This window comes from Lissotriton vulgaris, chromosome 1_1 (genome assembly GCF_964263255.1).
Source record: "Lissotriton vulgaris chromosome 1_1, aLisVul1.2, whole genome shotgun sequence".
Classification (NCBI taxonomy): domain Eukaryota; kingdom Metazoa; phylum Chordata; class Amphibia; order Caudata; family Salamandridae; genus Lissotriton; species Lissotriton vulgaris.
Genome location: NC_141685.1, coordinates 1018526499 through 1018546843, shown reverse-complemented (window position 1 = coordinate 1018546843; position 20345 = coordinate 1018526499). Strand labels below are relative to the sequence as shown.

The following is a 20345-nucleotide window of genomic DNA, read 5'->3' as shown; positions in this document are numbered from 1 at the left end:
TTAGCTTGCCTTGTTTCTCAGGGGATTCCGAACATGGTGCGGCGTTACTCTCCTCTTCTCCGAGGGCTCAGTATGCACGACGGGCAACCTCTTTACTGCCAAGCGGGGGCTACCGGAGGCTTCGCAGGGTCACACCGCGGGTCGCTGCAAACGAGGCAGAGGGAGCGGTGCTTGAGTACCTGTTGCTGCCTGTCTTTTCAATGTGCAGGTAGGGTGTCAGCAGGCGAGGGCGGCCGGCCGGAGCGCTTCAGGTCGGGTCTTGCTAGGAGGCTGCGGGAGCGCAGGGGATGCCGGTGCTGGCACTCATGTGCTTCATGATTTTTCGCGCGCCTCGTGGTGTGCAGGGTCCTGGCTTTCCGTGTTGGCGGTAAGTTTCCCTTAGCACTGGATGGCAGGGTGATGCAGGCGGTGTCTGTCTGGGCTTGCCGGGCTGGTGCTGGCTTAGTCTTCCTGCTGGCAGAGAGCTTTGCTCACAGTGTATGCCGGCTGAAAAGCACCACTCACCAGACCATTCACCATTGTCCGTCAGGCAGGTGAACAGCATGCCTCATCCCCGGGAGCCAGCCTTCAGTGATCATCAGCTCCCACCGATAGCCCTCCTGCCCTTGCAGACTCGCCCTCCTATTTCCCCCGACTGGTGGCCGTCGATAGCACAGCTTGTGTGGGAAATGATAGAAACGGACTAGTCCTTCACGTTAAGGAATTTTGGTGGCTCATTCCAGCAAGCCCGCGGGGCAGACCCGCGTAAAGCTGCCAATTTACGGAAAGGCTTTGGGTGCCTCTGTGGGTGAGAGCGCGAGCTGAGGGGTTATTGAAACGCTACACAACACTTTCCTTTCACATTCTATGGTGACACGCCTGGCTTACCGCTAAAGCCACAGTGTAAACCCTGTGAAGAGTGAACCTGCTATCCCCACGTTTGGGGAATTAAAGGCAAAGTACAACAAGCAGTGGCAAAGCCAACAGGTCTCACCTACGTGAGGATTTGGCTTTTTTGATGCTTGTGGCTAGGTTGTCCAGCAGCAGAGCTGCTGTGCAGCACCAGCATGGCTAAAAATTAAAAAGAACTATGGCACGAACAATGATCGCTGCGTCATAGCACTTTTAAGGTTGAAATCTTACCATACAGTGCAGCTGTCTAGTTTGGTAACGACATCTTGCACACACACACACACCCCCCCCCCCCCCCACACACACCCACACACAACCCACACCACACAAACCCCCCACACACACACACAACCACAACCCCACACACACACACAACCACAACCCCACACACACACACACACACAACCCCACACCACACAACCCCACACCATACAGCCCCCCACACCATACAGCCCCCCACACCACACAACCCCCCACACCACACAACCCCCCACACACAGAACCCCCACACACAGAACCCCCACACACAGAACCCCCACACACAGAACCCCCCACACACAGAACCCCCCACACACAGAACCCCCCACACACAGAACCCCCCACACACACAACCCCCCACACACACAACCCCCCACACACACAACCCCCCCACACACACCCACACACACAACCACACACCCACAAAAAAAACCACACTCTGAACCCCACACACCCCCACAGCCCCCCACACACAACCACACACCCACATACACACACCCACATACACACACCCACATACACACACCCACATACACACACCCCCACACAACCCCACACAACCCCACACACACAACCCCACACACACAACGCCCCATACACAGCCACATACACACACAACCCGACACACACACAACCACACACCAGGATAGCATAGCATAGTAAATCAAAACATAGTATAGCATAACAAAACACAACAAAACATAGCTAGACATAACAAAACAAAGCATAGCATAACAAAACACAACAAAACATAGCATCACAAAACATAGCATAACAAAGCATAGCATAGCATAACAAAACATAGCATAACAAAACAAAACATAGCATAACATTACAAAACATAGTATATCATAACAAAACACAACAAAACACGGCATAACAAAACAACAAAAAATAGCTAGGCATAACAAAACATAGCATAACAAAGCAAAGCACCGCATAGCATAACAAAACACAACATTGTTTCACAAAACATAGCATAACAAAGCACAGCAAAACAAAACATAGCATAACAAAATACAACAAAGCATAGCATAACAAAACATAGCATAGCAAAGCATAGTATAACAAAACAACATATAGCATAGCAAAACATAGCATAGTATAACAAAACACAACAAACATAGCATTGCATAACTAATCATAGCATAACAAAACAGCATAGAAAAAACAAAGCACAGCATAATAAAACACAACATAGCATAGCATAACAAAACATAGCATAACATAACAAAACGCAACGAAGCATAGCATAACAAAACAGCATAACAAAGCAGGATAGCAAAACATAGCATAGCATAGCATACATCATCACTCGGGGGCACCACAGCATCACTCAGGGCACCACAGCATCACTCGGGGGCACCACAGCTTCACTCGGGGGCACCACAGCATCACTCGGGGGCACCACAGCATCACTCGGGGCACCACAGCATCACTCGGGGCACCACAGCATCACTCGGGGCACCACAGCATCACTCGGGGCACCACAGCATCACTCGGGGCACGCCACAGCATCACTCGGGCGCGCCACAGCATCACTCGGGCGCGCCACAGCATCACTCGGGCGCGCCACAGCATCACTCGGGCGCGCTACAGCATCACTCGGGCGCGCCACAGCATCACTCTGGGGGCACCACAGCATCACTCTGGGGGCACCACAGCATCACTCTGGGGGCACCACAGCATCACTCTGGGGGCACCACAGCATCACTCTGGGGGCACCACAGCATCACTCTGGGGGCACCACAGCATCACTCTGGGGGCACCACAGCATCACTCTGGGGGCACCACAGCATCACTCTGGGGGCACCACAGCATCACTCTGGGGGCACCACAGCATCACTCTGGGGGCACCACAGCATCACTATGCGCCACCACAGCATCAATCTGTGCAACCATTCAACAACAACTGGTTCAAATATGTTCTCTCAATGTTTCAAGCTTTATTACAAATGTCACAAAAAGGTGTTAATATTTCATTTCTGTTCTTGGATTTTCGTCACAATAAAATACACTGAACATAATCTTCACAAGTTATCTACAAAAGTTTAAGCTATTGCCATTATAAATTACAATAACTTTTATTTAAGTATTAATTATTTTAAAAGCCATTGTTATTTGTTATATCAATACATGTAAGTCACATAAATACAACACATATTGCATTACAAATGCTATAGGTGTCACATTTGCGAAAGTTATAACTATTGGCATTGTAAATGACAAAGCTATTTTGCTATTTTCAAAACCAACACATAAATAAAACATTTGTCATTTACAATACCAATAGCTCAAACTTTCCAAATGCGAGACCTATTGCATTGCAAATGCTTGTTTGAGGTTTCCTCTTGGTGTGGCAGTGATGTCATCTCAGAAGGCCAGATTCAAGGGCTGCTGCCCCTTTGGCCACTTGATGTTGGTGACTGACCTGCATCTTGTATGCCTCTGGTGCCTCAAGTGCAACCATGATCTGAAGGTGTAGTTCGATTGCCGCGCTGTGAACTCTTAAGTCCTTGAGGGAGCGGTCCCTCAAGCTCTTGGCAGCTCAATGTGATGCCGCGACAATCCAGATTCTGGTGGATAGGAAGGTCTTGGGAGCGGTCATTGAGTCCGACATCCCAGTCAGTCTAAGTCGTCAGGTCATTCGAATAAGTCAAGAAAGAAAGTCGAGGTCTTCGACTTGGTCTCATCTGCCGGCTGATGAGAGGAAGAAGCGTTTACATTCTAGGCCTAGCTCTGCGGTTGAGCCTAGGTTGTCACAGTGCTTCCCCTAGTTTCCAGTAGCTGGAGCTACCCCGCGTAATTGAGAGAATTTTAGGAGGCAATGGACCTCATATCTGAGTGGGCCCTTCCCTCTGTTGTGCCTTTCCCTCTGATGTGCCTTTGGGCCCCATGGCTTTGGGTGGGGGCCCCTGCAGGATTCAGACTGGCCGCTCCGGCTGGTCCGCTTGGTCCACTTGGAACCACAGATGGATCCAGGCCTGCCCCGGTCGTGCCACCTTGACCTTTCTCAATGCTGATGCTTCCGCCAGCGTCGTCCCTATTCTGATCCCTGACTCGGACACATACCGTATGGGCGTCGCTCAATACGGACTCTGGTGCTGGCTGGAGCAATGCCTTCAAGGCCTGAGCCCTATTCTTATGGGCTACGACTCTGGGAGAAGCGGGAGGGGTTGCTGGACCCCTAAAGAATACCAGCATTAAGGCCCTAACATGGACAGGTGCTAGAATGTGGCAGATGCCAGCAGACTGAATACCTCTTTAGATACTGGCATGGTTTCTTACCCTACCGTGGCTGGAATGTGCCTCATTTGCAATGGTGGGGAGGAGGGCGCCAGGCCTCTTGGACAGTAGCTTGCTCTTGGTGGCAGTCAAGAAGAACTTATTGACAGAAGTGCTTCAACCGGGAGTGTTTTCTGATCCACTTCTTCCATTTAATGAAGCTCTTACTAACGTCCTGCTTGGGGACTTGGTCCAAGTCTGGGCTTCTGTAAACGGCACTATTGCCTGCCACTGCCCCACAGGTGACCCCAACACCCTTCCCTGGGGAGCTTGGTGGTCCATACCTCAGCTTCCACGTAAATCCAGGCACATTTCAAATGCACTACTGGATCGGCAGTTCAAGCGGCTGCTATTCTCATGCTCTGTGGGATACGGATGCGCAGGTGCTTTCAACAGTCTCAGAGGAAGCCCCGGGCCATACTATCCCAGGATAGATGCTGACAGAAAAGGCGCAGCAAAGTTCATGACCCGATGTTGACTGGACACCACTGATAAACTGGGCAGAGCACTTTCGTTCACAGTGGCCTTACAGCGCCTAGACTGGATTTTCAGGTCATGTTCAGGCATCGCTTTGGGGCATGCCCTTTGAGGGCTCCCATCTCTTTGGAGACAAAGTGGATTCAGTACTGGAGTGCTTTACAGACAGCACAGCTACAGCCAGGTCTTTGGGACTGTTGATGGCCCTAGTCACCCCCATTCTGCCTTTCGTGGCCACAGAAGGGGATTCCAACCCCATTGGTACCCGCTAGGCAACCACTGAGCGGAAGCTTCATAGCCTTTGTGTGGCAGAGGACGTGGTACCTACAGACCACGTGGGTCAGGTAGCCAACGGTCTAGCCAGTCTACCACCCCGGTATCCGCAGCCTCCTAGCCCTTATAGCCTTCCCCCCTTTATCATAGGCACCTAATGGGTGGGCACCACTGGTGGTCTATCACGTCAGACAAATCGGTTCTGCAGATTGCCTGGAAGGGCTACTCCCTCCCCTTCGAGACTACCACTCCTCCCATGCCAACTTCTTGCGACAGGCTGATAGAGGACCATCTTTCTATGCTCCATCAGGAAGTGATGGCTCTCTTGGCCAATGGGGCCATAGAGCGAGTGCTGACGCTAGGAGGTTGTGGTTGCTATTCCTGTTACTTTCTGTTGCACAAGAAGGATGGAGGCCTTCATCCTATCCTAGACCTGCGCCCTCTCAATTTCTTCCTAAAGAAGGAGAAGTTCAAAATGCTCACGCTCAACACTGGTCAGCCCTGGACCCAGTAGACAGGATGGTAGCATTGGACTTGCATGACACACATTTCCACATTGCCGTCCTGCCTGCCCACATGCGTTACATTTGGTTCACGGTGGGCAATGAGCGCTTTCAGTGTGTTGTGCTCCCTTTTGGCCTCACCAGTGCCTCTTGTGTTTACCAAGGTGATGGCGGTGGTTGCAGCTCATCTGCAGAGATCATGAGTGCTAGTCATCTCCCTATCTCGACGACTGGCTGTTAAAGGCCGGTTTGCCCCAGGCTGTTATCTTTCACCTCCAGAATACGTTGGACCTACTGCATTGGCTGAGGTTAACTTTCACTGTGCCAAAAGCACACCTAACTCCCCCCTCAACGCGCCCCTTCATCTGAGGTGTTCTGGAATGGTGCAGTTATGGGCCTATTCTGAGTTTCCAGGATGTTTGGGATATGATACCAATGTTTTATCCTCTATCCTTGGTGAGAAAGACTGAGGCTGCTGGGCCTCATGACCTCCTGCACCCTGCTTGTCTCATATGCCCACTGGCATGTGCATGCTCTGCAGTGGGACTTGAAGTTCCAGTGGGTGCTGCATCAGGGAAATCTCTCAGAAATGGTCCAGCTCTCGAAGATCTGCTGTGGCGGTTAATAAACAGAGAATGGGTCAGCAGGAGACCCCTCTCCTCTCCCCAACCAGATGCGATCGTAGTGACAAATGCGTCACTCCTGGGTTGGGGCAGCCATCTGTGCGAAGTGAATATCAGATGCCTCTGGTCTCCGGCAGAATCAGGACTGGTATTAAAGGCCTTCCTACCCTTCATCAAGGGATGGCTAGTGCAAGTGTTCACGGACAACACCACTGCCTTGTGGAACGTTGGGACATTTCACTGGTGTTTCAACATCTGGCTGGATTTTTGAACGCAAGGGAGGGTTTGAACTCAGTCGCAGTTGATTAGGATTTCACAAATGGTGTCTCCATCCGAAGGTGGTGCCAAGGTCTCCTTCAGTAGTGAGAGCCTTGGTTATATCTGTTTGCCACTGTTGAGAACGCGCATGGTCAGCAGTTCTGGTGCTGAAGTTTCCAACGTGGCTCTCGCTCGTAGACGCTTTTCATCTTGAGTGGCTCTCAGGTCCACTGTATGCTTTTCTGCCCAGACTACTTCTGACCATAGTTCGCAAGATCAGGAGCAACCGGGCATACATCATCCTTGTGGCTCCGGACTGGGCTTGGAGAGTTTGGTATCCTAAGCTGTTGAGCATGACCATCACTCCTCCGATCAGACTGCTCCTTATTGAGGATCTTCTGTTGTAGAAGCAGAGGAAGATTCTCCGCCCAAACCTGTCAACACTCCACCTTCCTGCATGGAGATTGAGCGGCAACTGTGGACTTCCTTCAACCTTCTGCCCGAAGTCTGCTATATTATTCTGGCAGCCCTGCGTCCCTCCAACGAAACAGTAATGTTCGAGGCATGTGGGCTGCTGAATTCATCTGTGCATAGATTGTCGCCTAGTGTTGGGTCCGGATGATTGCACATTGTTGTCCTGGAAGAGTCTTCGAAGTATCACAAGATAGGTGGCTCCTCCCCTGGACTACAGTGCGCATGGGCATCCTCTCCATCCACAGATTGTTTTTTTCCGCCATTGGGTTCGGATGTTACTATCTTAGCTCAAGTTAGGAAAACTTTCTACAAAGCCAAAAGGCTTTCGACAGCGTCGGTATAGTTTCGTTCGGTACCAATAACTTTGCTTCAGAAGGACATCGAGGAATCAGCCGGTTTTCTTTCCATACTCGACCCGATCTTCGACCTACGATGGAAAGAAGCCCATTCAAAAGGTGTCCACTTTGCAATGCAAAATGCCCGCACATCGATGTCCACCCGGTGTGCAACAAGTGTCTGTCCCCGGATCACAACGAGTCCAACTGTATGGCCTGTGCCCGGTTCAGGTTGAAGAAAACTCTTCGGATTCGTCGCACGGCTCGGTTGGAGTCGCAGAAATTAGCGCCTAAGCCAGTAAACATCTTCGGGACCGAAGATGAGGAGGTCGTTGATCTAGAGGATCAGGGTGAACACTCGGATCCTGTTTCGAGCCATGACTCAAAGTATGACGCCGAAGATGAAGAAATATTAGAAGAGGAAGAAAACGTTGTCTGAGGTAGGAGACGACGCAAAGGTCCTTGGGGCCGTAGAAGATAGCTCAGGCGAACAGCTAGGCCTCACCGTCGATACGGGAGTCCAAGATAAAGCACTCCATAAGGCTCAGGTCGAGGGATCACCACAAGACCTTACCCGAGATCTACCGACTCGTTCTATAGCCCCGTATAATGGCCCGGCTACGGACACATATAAAGAGCCATCAGTATCAAAAATGCCATCGGTCGATCCAAAGAAATCGAAACCGAAAGCTTCACTGCCAAAACCGAAACCGAAAGTGCAGCTAACTCTGGTCGGTTCCAAGGCCTCAAACCCCTCGGAGCCGAAGAAACAAAAAAAGGACATCGATACTGACAAATTCAAAAAGGCCATCGAGCTGAAGATTGGGGCGCCCAAGACCAAAGTCAAGGCTGTCGAACCAGCGAAGTCGGCGCCGAAGACAGTCGGCACAGACAAAGTGCTCGACCCGAAAAAGGGGGTGGATCCTCTGTCGACGCCTGTGGCCAAGACAAAGACCGGCTCCAAGGACCCTGTCGAGTCGACGCAGCCGACCCCATTCGTGTCCAAAGAGGTGTCGGAATCACTCCAACGCATCAGGGAAAAGGCTACAACGGTCGGACCGAAAAAGACGCCAACCCCAAAGTGGAGTACCGGGTTTTTATGGACCCGGCGGTGCCAGGGAATACACCTGAAAACTCCTGAGTCCTTCCTGTTGCAGACTACAGAAACACAGAGTCTTCTAGGTGAAGTAAAAGATCGTATTTATTGGCTGCAGCCGGTAACAGATATCCTAGAAGTACAACAGCGTGTAAGTTCTCAGGAGACTGCTCAAAATTACAAAGCCAGTCTTCTTTTATACAAAATAATAAGCTTCGGGCAAACATTCCTTATTTTACGGTTGACCATACACATATTTTCACCACAAAGAAAAAGCAGAGTCATGATGTTTAACACATACTTCAGTTCGTCCAGCACATAATTGATTACCCGGCAAGGCCCAGTATTCCCATCAGATATCGACGGACCCCCAATAAAATCGGGCACCTCCTCCTCGTAAAGTGAGTCATAAAGCAGAAAATAGGGACATGTGTGTGTAAGATAGGACATGGTTTGCGTGCGATGAAAGGCTTGGTATGTTGTGCCTTGATACTAATCTCACTCGGCCACTGGGAAGGGACCTGGCCGAACAGGTTTTGGCTGCAGGCAGTGGAGTCAGCTTGCCCAGGTCACAGCGGAGTCAGCAAAGGTGTGCGTGTCCTTTGGACTCGTTTTTGGCCTTAGTCATTTGGCTATGTGAGGGCAATCACAAAATGGATGCTGTTCGCAAAATGGAACCCGAGGGTTCATGACGGAAATGCCGATTTCAGGGTGATGTCGTCACTCGTTCGTGACGGAAATGCTTGTATATACCGCACTCGCCATTTGCGGTTCGCTGATACTAAAATCGTCATGAATCGACGATGTTCATAACACGGATCCAGGATTCTCAGTACCACAAAAGTTGGTTGGAAATGTTCCAACCACTCCGACACCAATCAAATTCGGCTTGCCACCGATGGTGCGACCGAAGATGTTCGAACCAATAAAGGGTATCAGAGCCAATATAGATGTGTCAATGGGACTACAGGCTACAGAAGAGCCTGAAGAACAGGAGTCGAGGCAGTTGATCGACTCAGACACTGGTAGACTGTCCTTGTATAAAAGGAAAATCATACCTAAAACACCCATGGAGTCATATAGGATTCCATTAAAGAAAAAAAGGGATTCAACCACATCACCAGCTCTTGTGGAACCTCTGCAATCCTATGGACAAGAACCTCACTCTTTTTCACCCACATACTCAGATGTGGATGCAGGGGATAACGAAGACGAGGATGACACTTATCATGTGGACACTAATCCCGATGATCAAACCCAACCATGGGCGGACCCTGCTGACCCAAAAAATCCGCAAAATGCCCCTGACACTCATGCATACAATGTAAAAAACATCTCCTACTGAGGACACTACTGCCTTTAACGCTCTTATTGAAAGAGCGGCTGGTAACCATGATGTACAACTACATGCTGACCCGGTTGAAGATTTTTTGTTCGACACCTTTTCCACTTCGGAAAGAACCGTCAAGACTCTGCCCATGCTCAAAGGGGTCCTTAAGCATGCTGGTGACATCTTTAAAGAGAACACAAGGGCAAGGGTATTAAACCCTAGAATTAAAAAAAAATATAGACCGGCACCTGTGGACCCTACTTACATAAAAGGACAGTTGCCATTGGACTCATTAGTTGTTTCTAATGCACGTAAGAGGGCGAACTCCCAAACTACAGGTGACGCTCCCCCTCCTGACAGAGTCAAAAGTACTGGAAACTTCAGGAAAAAGAGTTGCAGCGCAGGCAGCTAACATCTGGCGCATTGCCAACACTCAGGCACTCTTAGCCAGATATGACAGGTCCCATTACGATACCCTTGAGACACTGTTGCAACACCTACCAGATCAGTACAAGCAGGGAGCAGAGCTACTAATCCAGGAAGGCAAGCTTATCACTAATGCTTCCATTAAGTGCGCGCTAGATGCAGCTGACACTGCAGCCAGGGCCATTAACACTAGCGTCCTGCTAAGACGACATGCCTGGTTGAGAATCTCTGGATTCAAACCAGAAATACAAACTACTATCCTCAATCAGCCGGTTAACCCTGACTACTTATTTGGACCTGAGGTTGACACCACCCTTGAGAAGATTAAAAAGGACAACGAGACTGGAAAGTCTATGGGGGCTCTGCAGTCACAGCAGTTTTGGGGTGTGTGAGAAGGTGGCCTGATATGCAGTGCTCACTATTCTAGTGAACACTATGTATCAGTCCAGCAACCCTTATTGATGATTGGTTGTAAGTCAACCTTATAGACCAGCTATCCTAGTAGCGTGGATACGAGCAGTCTAAGGCTAAAGACTCGAGAGGGCGTGTTAAGCCAGCTGTTATACCACACATATACCCCTTGAACACCAAGTGAAAGGACACCACACAAGTGTTATGAAAATAAACAGTGTATTTATTAAAATCACAACAGCCCTGTACTCTTTATGAGGACAGGGTACTAAGCACAAAACAAAACTCTTACGAAAATACTTAAGTTAGCACAGTATATACAAATGCCCGAGGGGCACGGAAAACCATATACTCTGAAAGTGGAATGGGAAATTACTAGCAGGTAAGTACAGTACTAATAGGCTTAGGAATCGCTAGGACTTGACTATAGAATCTTCAGATTACTTCTAGGAGGCCTAGGGGACTCGGGTGCATAGTGTGCACTCTCACGCGTGATGGGGGACAAAGTCTATGGTAGCTAGTAATGACAAAGTTAGTGTTCCCGGGCGAACCCGACCTGGTAGGAGGAAAACGAAAGTGGATACTGACCCTTGGATAGTGAGGCTATGCTGGGCCACCGAAATGCCGAAGTTACCTAGCCCAGGGGCTGCAGCTGCATAGGTCTCAAAAGACGTCGGGAATCCTCGTACACGGACCAGGAGCCTGGAAGAAAGAAGTTGCTGGCAGGCGACCAGTGAAGAAAGTTCGATGGATCCAAGCCTGGATCGAAGGAAGATGACACCTGAAAGCAGAGGGGACCAAGTTCGAGACTACTAGCCAGTAGTCAGGTGGCACCAGGAGGGCACCGGATGGTAGTCACCTCGACTAGGTGAGTGGGTGACGCTGTGCTCGCAGATCTCACGGACCAGGAGGCGTTGTCGGCGACCAGGATGGAGGAGCGAGCTGTCCCACGATGGATGAAGCTGTCGGCGTCGCTGGACCCAGGATTGGGCAACAAAGCCGTGGCAAATTCAAGCCCACGCGGTGGACTCAAAATGGCGTCTGGAGTGGACCAGGAGGGTCCGGGGTGCCTCTCTTGAAGAAGGAAGCAAGGGCCAGTCTGGAGCAACCAGACCAGCAGCAGTGATGTCGTCGGGCGTCGTGAAGAAGGCCACAAGCCAGCCGGCTAGTAGCCACACAGCGCGGTGAGCACGCAAAAGCAGAAGGGCCCCACGCAGATCGTGGAGATGCTGGAGGGCTGATCTTCGGTGCTGGAGCTGCTCCGGGTTGGGGCTTCTCGGACCCCAAAGCACTCACCAGTGGAGCACACGGTGGGCTTGTTACAAAGAAGTCGTGCAGTCTTGGCGATCGTCGGTCCCTCGAGGTCTCGTCGCACTCACAGTTCTCAGCTTTGCTGTAGAGGTGAGTAGAGGTCAGAGGTGCCAGGGAAGCCGGGTCTCGTCGAGCTGGGTCGTCGGATTCGTGAAGGACTTGCAGCAGACCGCAGTGTTCTTAGGATGGTGCCCGCTTGACGCAGGGTGACTACTCCTTAGCCACAAGGGAGAATCTTGAAGAAGGAAATCTTGATGCCTTTCGCAGAAAGTCGTGTCTTGATTCCAAAGATGATCTAATTTTTAACAGGGGGCCCGCTCCTATCTTTATACTAAAAAAGGGGGCTGACCCGGTGACTAGGTCCTGCCTATGGGTGGGGACTAGGAGGGGGGTGGTTACACCCCTCTGCCATGCCGGACTTTCCCCAGGCCAGGGGCTGGTGTGCCCCTGGAACTGGTTCTGACCGGCCTATGAGTAGTGAGCACCGGGGTGCCACTCAGCAGTCACCTTCCTGTAAAGCCCTGCCTACCCAGGATACACAAAACCATGTCTGGGACGGTGCTAGCACCGCCCCTGACAGGAAGACCCTTTGTCCAGGTTCCCCTCGCTGGAAGGACTCCCAGCTGCAGGGGGTCAGACTCGTGTCTGTGGTGGCAGCATCCATTTTGTGGAGCTGAGGCTTCGTTTAACTTTAACCGGGGTTCACAGTTACATACATGTCGTGTCCCTCTAGAAGGGTGGAATGCTAACCCTGTCGCCAGAATTGGCGAGGGGTTAGTATTCCAATTCGTATGACACCTTACTCGACATGTTTTGATAAAGCAATACCAAAGTTAGCATTTAACCGCGAGGATTATAATGCACTTAAGAGTATATGGTATGCGATATCATGGAACAGCTATCAGGACTTGGTTCCGCAAGCTGCAGACAGGCTCAGCTCATGCCAGAGCACCATCTCACACGATTCCAAGCAGTCTGCCTTCAGGATTGTTAAGGCCTGCCATAGGAGTGACTGATAGGAATCTGTGTGTCCATTTTAGGGTTAGATATAGGTATACTATATCTACAGCAAAGGGTGATTACACGACTTTGCCCCAGCTGTCATGCAGCCAGTTGTGTCAAATTTAGGAGGCCAGCCAGGGGTGGCATAATACATGCTTCAGCCCATGGTAGGCCCTGGGTACACCTATGCCCTGAGTTACAGGCCCAGTACCAATTGGAAATGTACCTAAGGTACATGGAATCCATTTTACAGAGAGAACAGTAGGCCTGGGGTCCTGATTGGCAGGATCCCAGGTCGACTATGTCAAAAACCAGCTAAAACACAGGGCAAAAAGTTGGGGGCAACCATAGTCAGGAGGTACCTTCCTACAGGGTGGCTCTTTTCGTCGCTCCAATACTAGAGGACCTTCAAGAGGCCAAAACACACAGCAAACACAGTATAATAAAGGAGGTACACAAACCACCTACAATAAACAGAACAGGGTTGGATACCGTGGAAACAACATCAAAGGCAGAGGAAGAGGAAACAACAATTCCAGATCCTCTGCCAATAACAAACAGTGACGCCCTGTCACTGCCCCCGACCATATAACACCTGTCGGGGGCAGACTCCAACAGTTCCTGCCGGTCTGGAAATCCATCACCACAGACAGGTGGGTAAGATACATTGTCCAGTACGGGTACTGTCTAGAGCTGATATCCACTCTACCCAACATACCACCAAGACACCGTCCTATGTCCGCAGAGCACTTACACCTATTGCAGCAGGAGGTCGTCAGCATGCTGCAAAAAGGGGCCATAGAGCTCGTGCCTGTAGAAGACCACGGCTCAGGGGTGTACTCTGTATTTCTTAATACCCAAGAAGAACGGGTCTCTCAGACCCAAACTGGACTGCAGGCCTCCAAACAGCTACATTCTATCAGAGCATTTTCATATGCTCACTTTACAGCAGGTTCTACCGTTACTCAGTCAGGGGGACTTCCTCACAACACTAGATCTAAAAGATGCATATTTCCATATTCCCATACACCCATCACACAGACAGTGTCTCAGGTTCACTATTCAAAATCAACATTATCAGTTCAAAGTCCTCCCTTTTGGAGTAACGACTGCACCCAGGGTGTTCACAAAGTGCCTGGCGACAGTGACATTACACCTAAGGAGACCGCACTTACATGTCTACCTTTATCTGCACGATTGGCTTATTAAAGCAAAGACGGCCCAGCAGTGTGCCAGCCACATGTCCCGCACCATTCATCTCCTTCACAATCTGGGATTCTTGCTGAATTATCCAAAGTCACATCTTCAGCCTGCCCACGTACAACAGTATCTGGGCGCGACAAACACTCTGGCAGCCAAAGCTCAGCCAAATTCAGTGAGGATAGACCGCATGCAATTGCTGATACAAAAATTCAGACCCCAACACTCGCTTCCAGCAAGAGTGTTCATGCAGTTGATAGGCATGATGGCCTCCTGCATCTTCATAGTCCCGCACGCGAGACTGCATATACGCCCGCTTCAGGAGTGCTTGGCAACATGACTGCCATGTACTACATACAAAAGCAAGGGAGGTACACACTCTCCTCAGTTGTCTCATCTGGCTTATTGCATGTGGAAGTAAGCCATTCAGAGGAACATCTTCCTCATGGCGGAACACCTCCCGGGCAAAGATAACCAGATGGCGGATCTGCTCAGCAGGCACAGCCACCAGATGCACGATTGGGAGATACACCCATCAGTACTCCAACCGTACTTCCAGCAGTGGGGTCATCCACAGATAGACTCAGATTCGCCACAAGGGAAAACGCAAAATGCCAAAGCTTTGCCGCCAGGTTCCCACATCCGCAGTCACAGGGCAATGCGATATGGATGAACTGGTCGGGCAGATTTGCGTACGCTTTTCTCCCAGCACCTCTAATACCGCTAGTGGCACGCAAACTGAGGCAACACTCGATGACACCCATCCTGGTTGCTCCAATGTGGGCACGCCAACCATGGTACACCACGTTTCTGGAACTCTCCGTGGTACCGCATCAAAGGCTGCACCTCACACCCAGGCTTTTGACGCAGAGCCATGGCGACATTCAGCATCCAGATCCGCAACAGTTCAACCTGGCGATCTGGCTCCTGAAGTCTTAGAATTTGGCTACCTCAACTTGCCGCCAGAATGTATGAATATCATCAAGGAGGCAAGACGGCCCACAACCAGAGCATGCTATGCGGCTAAATGGAGAAGGTTTGTCATATATTGTAACAACAATAACATTAACCCACTGGATGCATCTATTGAAAACATTATCTGTTATTTGTTGCACTTATACAGATGCAATCTGGCGTACAGTTCCATTCGTATACATTTATCCGCAATTGCAGCTTATCTTCAAAACAGGCAGCACCTCTCACTATTCAGAGTGCCTGCCATTAAGGCTTTTCTGGAAGGACTCCAGAGTGATCCCTCCCAGACACCCACCTTCACCAGTCTGGAACCTCAATATGGTCCTCACCAGACTGATGGGACCACCTTTTGAACCTCTACACTCTTGTGAGACTTGTACACTCTTGTGAGATTCAGTTTCTAACCTGGAAAGTGGCTTTCCTAGTAGCCATTACCTCACTACGAAGAGTTAGTGAACTCCAGGCACTAAGCATTCAAGATCCGTTCATACAAGTCCACGCAAATAGAGTTGTACTACGCACCAACCCTACATTCATGCCTAAGGTGATATTGCAGTTCCACATGAACCAAACCATAGAACTGCCAGTTTTCTTTCCTAATCCAGAAACTGTCGCAGAGAGATCCCTACACACATTAGATGTCAAGAGAGCTCTTATGTACTATATAGACAGAACAAAGTAATTCTGGAACACAAAACAGCTTTTTGTTGCCTTTTCTCCACAGCACTAAGGCAGCCCCATTTCCAAAGCAGGGATAGCGAGGTGGATCGTTAAGTGTATAAGATTTGCTATGCTAAGGCTAAACGCACACTAACCATTCCTCCAAGAGCACACTCCACACGTAAGTTAGGAGCGTCCATGGCTTTCCTGGGGAATATTCCTTTAGAAGAGATATGTAAGGCAGCCACATGGTCCACCACACATACATTTACAAAACACTACTGCGTAGATGTACATTCCAAACAGCAGGCAGCTGTAGGACAGGCTGTTCTCAAAACTCTTTTTCAGACTGCTGCAGCTGGCACGGGCAGCCGCCGCTAACAGGAGAGACTGCTATGTAATCTATGCACAGATATGAATTCAGCAGCCCCCATGCCTCGAACCGAATATGCTACTTACCAGTATGCATCTGTTCTTGGCATGTAGGGCTGCTGACATTCATATCGCCCGCCCTCCTCCCCGGCGCCTGTTGCGGCTGCAGCACTCAGAATTACTCTTAGCATGGTCATCACTTACTGTACTACACCATCTCTGCCACAATGGCGAAAAACAATCTGAGGATGGAGAGGATACCCATGCGCACTGTAGTCCAGGTGAGGAGCCACCTATCTCGTGATACTTCGAAGACTCTTCCAGGACAACAATTTGCAATCATCCGGACCCAACACTAGGCGGCGATCTATGCACAGATATGAATGTCAGCAGTGCTACATGCCAAGAACAGATGCATACTGGTAAGTAGTATATTCGGCCTGCGGTTGGGGTAAGTATGTAATGAGGTGCAAGCCACGATTGGCTCCAAAGTTATTGCCTGATATTTCGTTTACTTCCTTTTTTTCTCTATTTTTCTTTCCCTCATGTTGGGTACAGGTCTGTGCCCCACTGTTTTTGTTTTAATTTTTTCGTATCCTTATATTGATTTAATAAACATTCCATGTCCGACTGGACATAGGAATCAACTTTATAGTGCTTATTGAAGTCTATACATTTTTTTTGTGATTATCCCTTCTATGCTCAGGACCATTGTTTTTTTAAATAACTAGCTACCCGAGGTCCAAAGCGAACCCACCGGGTCCCCTTGTTTAACTGAGAAGTAACCTACATCGGCATATAGTTTAAGAGTGAACACCTGCAAAGTGGATGATTTCTAATTGCAAGGAAAAAAGCAGGTTTTGCAGACATTGACCATACCTCAGAATTTTTGTACAGTCAGGTGACTTGACTGACTTCACAAACTTGATCCATTCATTAAAAAAAAGCTGCCTTCTAAAAAGCCAGTAACACTGCTATCTTGGGATAGTTGTGCAAACGTTAACTGAATTTCAATGTCTTCTGTCGACTGACCTTATTTGTTTAAATATTAAAGACTATGTTAAGTTTTGCATCCATGTAATTCAATATTTTACTTGCTTCCTGCTTCCATAGAAATTTGCTGAGTGTCAGCCTCTCATCCTTGATGTTGTAGGGTTAAAGATGTGACAGCCTGTATAATAATGTTAATGAAATGGGGAACTGCTTCCACACTGGCCCTTTTGTGACAAATTCGCAGATGACCTGATGGCATGCAAGTACTTTCAATTGAGGTTTTCTGATCATCCGTGCCTGTAAAAATAATTTTGCTTGCATAAAACACCTGTTTCAGACAATAGAGGCGCATGAGTTGAATATAACGGGAACGCAGCTGATCTGGCGAATATGCCAAGAAAACGAACAAGTGGTAGGTTTGGCGGCTGCTTGTTCCACGTTTCCCGGACAGATGTAACTTGGGTTTGAAGACACATTTCCTTACCTGAAGGGACACTGTTAATCCTACAAATTTTGTTGTAAAACTGGGAAATGGACTGAATCTGTATGTGGGATGGAAAGGAATGGTTCATTTGGGATATCAACCTTGTCATAGTGAAAATGGCCAGCAAAACGGCTTTTATTTTTAGATTCACTTTCCAACTGATGCATGCTTTGTCTTTATGCACAATGTAATTTTTTCTCTGTACAGTTCTATGGGTATTTATCGCAGCAACAGAACATGATGCAGGACTATGTACGGACAGGCACGTACCAGAGAGCCATCCTGCAGAACCACACAGATTTTAAAGATAAGGTATGAGGGCTTTGTGAGTGATTAGGGCCCTGAGAGGATGTCATCTGAATTAGTAGCCGCATATGTGTTACTGAAAACATGTGGGCAGCTGATAAGATAATTTTTGTGCTTAAATCACTTTGAGGTGGAGTTTTGTAAGAAGCTAAAGCAATGAGATGTCATTCATCTGTGGAATTTTGGGTGATGGGAATTCTGCTGTGGGAAAATTCAAATCAGGCTAAGTCTGTTTGATAAAAGGGAGAATTCACCATTTATTGATATAGATCTTGCACTTATTCTTTTGCTGAAGTGTGCTTATACCATTTTTTTGTGGTATTTCTATAATCCAGCGTTTCTCAAACTAGTTTGCGACCCGCTGGTGGATTGCAACCCTGTTTTTGGTGGGTCGCAAAAGTCTATGCAATAATTAAAGGTGCCTTTAAATTCTGATTTTATCATGTCACATTTGCTGTGCTCGAAAGACAGAGGTCAAGTGGCAGACTGTCTTCTGATAAAGTGCTGCTCATGTTTTTTAAAAGGGTGATTGGTGTTTACAAACTCCTCTTACCTTGCAGTCAGAGAAAGTGAAGTGAATTATCGCAATCTTGCTGAGGTACAGAGATTGTGAAATGAAAGGCTGTGAGATGTCATTTTTTTTGTGACGCTGCAAAATGTATATACCTTTTAATGAACTATACACCTTCAGCAGTTAGGAAAGCAAAAGTGAAGTAAATTGTTGGTAAATTTAAAGTGTGATGGAAACAGAGATTTTAATAGGATCAAAATAAATCAAGACACTTTGTTTGGCTGATTCACAAATGATGCATAGCATAGAAACCAGATTTCCGCACGTTATCATTTGTGTGCAATGTAGTTTAATTACTAAACAGTGTCTGTGCACATTTTGTGGACAATTCAGTGGAGACTATGCCGTCAATAAATCACAGTGCGCTATCACTTGATGCTTTAGTTACATGAAATAATCACTCGCCTCATGTCCAATAAAGGTCGCAAAAGTTTGTAGTTCTAAAAATCGGGTCTATGTTCTAAAATGTTTGAGAAGCACTGCCGTAGTGCATGATTGGTGTGCAACCTGCTATATGTGTAGGGGGCGGGGTGTAATAGTCCAAAAAAGGTGGTAGGGGTTTGGTGAGGCCCAAATGGGGAGTTTCTGCATGCCTATGCCGTGTGCTAGTCGGGTGATGTTTGTGAATGTTTGAAGCAGACGTAAACCGCTGTTGGACAATGTAGTCTAATGTAGGTGAAGTTGGAGAGTCTGTCATTGTTTTGTACTACATTTAATCATTTCAGCAGCGCTTCATAACTAGCAAGGCAGTGAAGTTCTCTAAACCTACTTATCTGATTTGTTGGTAATATTTCGGAGAGTATGGTTGGAAGGATGTTGGATGTAATGAGTCGTATGTGGGTAAGGTTGAATGAGAGGTTTGCGTTTGAAAGGCTTACTTCAAACCTGCCTCTCTTTGCATAACCTTGAGGTGTTAAAGTGTGAGAGTAGTTGTATCTGTGTGTACCTACTTTCCAACTAATAGGTTGTAATCTCTATCTTTTGACAACATGGGTGGGAACAGTCTGGTTTTAGTGTCCTCTGAAACCCAGGTGATTGATTAATCTTATTCGAGCTGGCAAGCTCCAAAGTTTTGCCCACATGCATGAAAAAGTACTGCCTGTTCACAACCATTTGAATGATGGACGGACAAAAAGGAGGGCAAATCTTGAATGCTTTGGTCTTGTTTGGTTTCTGTTGCAGGAGGGTTACTCAGTAAGCAATACATAGTCTTATGAAGGTGATCCTGACAGCCAAAGTAAGCTACTGTAGGCTGTGCTTAGTTTGGGACTGTAGATGCAGGTGGGCTGCGACTATATTCATTTTAGTGGACTAGGTCTTAATTTTCATCCTCAGACTAAGAGTCTTGGTATGCAGGCTATGTTCCAAATATTTGTAAATATATTGGCATTTTAGTTCTGTAGTAGGGGATCTCTGTGTATAGTCATAATCTAGTGAATAGTCCCGCCCATGTGCGTGGACCCCGGAGAGATCAAAAATAATTTCTTACGGTGTCGAAAAATGCAGAACTGCACAGACACCTAAGAGAGAATTAAAGACAGATAATGCAGCCTATAACCAGGCTACACTGTCCAGTACTTCAACTAGAAATTCCACCAAAAATCCACAAACAGCAAAGTCTGTCCAGATTTCCCTTGCTTCAGCTGCAAAAACCCTCTGGAATGATAAAGAGGAAGACATGGACAGACAAGCCCCCTAGGCTGCCATTATGTGGCTCAAAACAGGATACTGTGCCTTTAAGAGAACTTTCCAGAACTTCACAGTATCCCAGAATGCACTGTAGGTCCCTTTTACTTTCAGTGCTTTTTTCTGGCTCCTGCTAGCAGGACCC

General features: G+C 48.2%; 1 protein-coding gene across 1 annotated transcript in view; it reads left to right on the top strand.

Annotated features, from left to right (window-relative positions):
* Positions 1–20345, top strand: part of CARM1 (coactivator associated arginine methyltransferase 1) — a 219720-nt gene that overhangs the window by 126404 nt on the left and 72971 nt on the right. The window contains exon 4 of the mRNA XM_086961573.1: positions 17845–17949. Within this exon, the coding sequence (XP_086817699.1) occupies positions 17845–17949 (105 nt within the window). The remainder of the gene's footprint in view (positions 1–17844; positions 17950–20345) is intronic.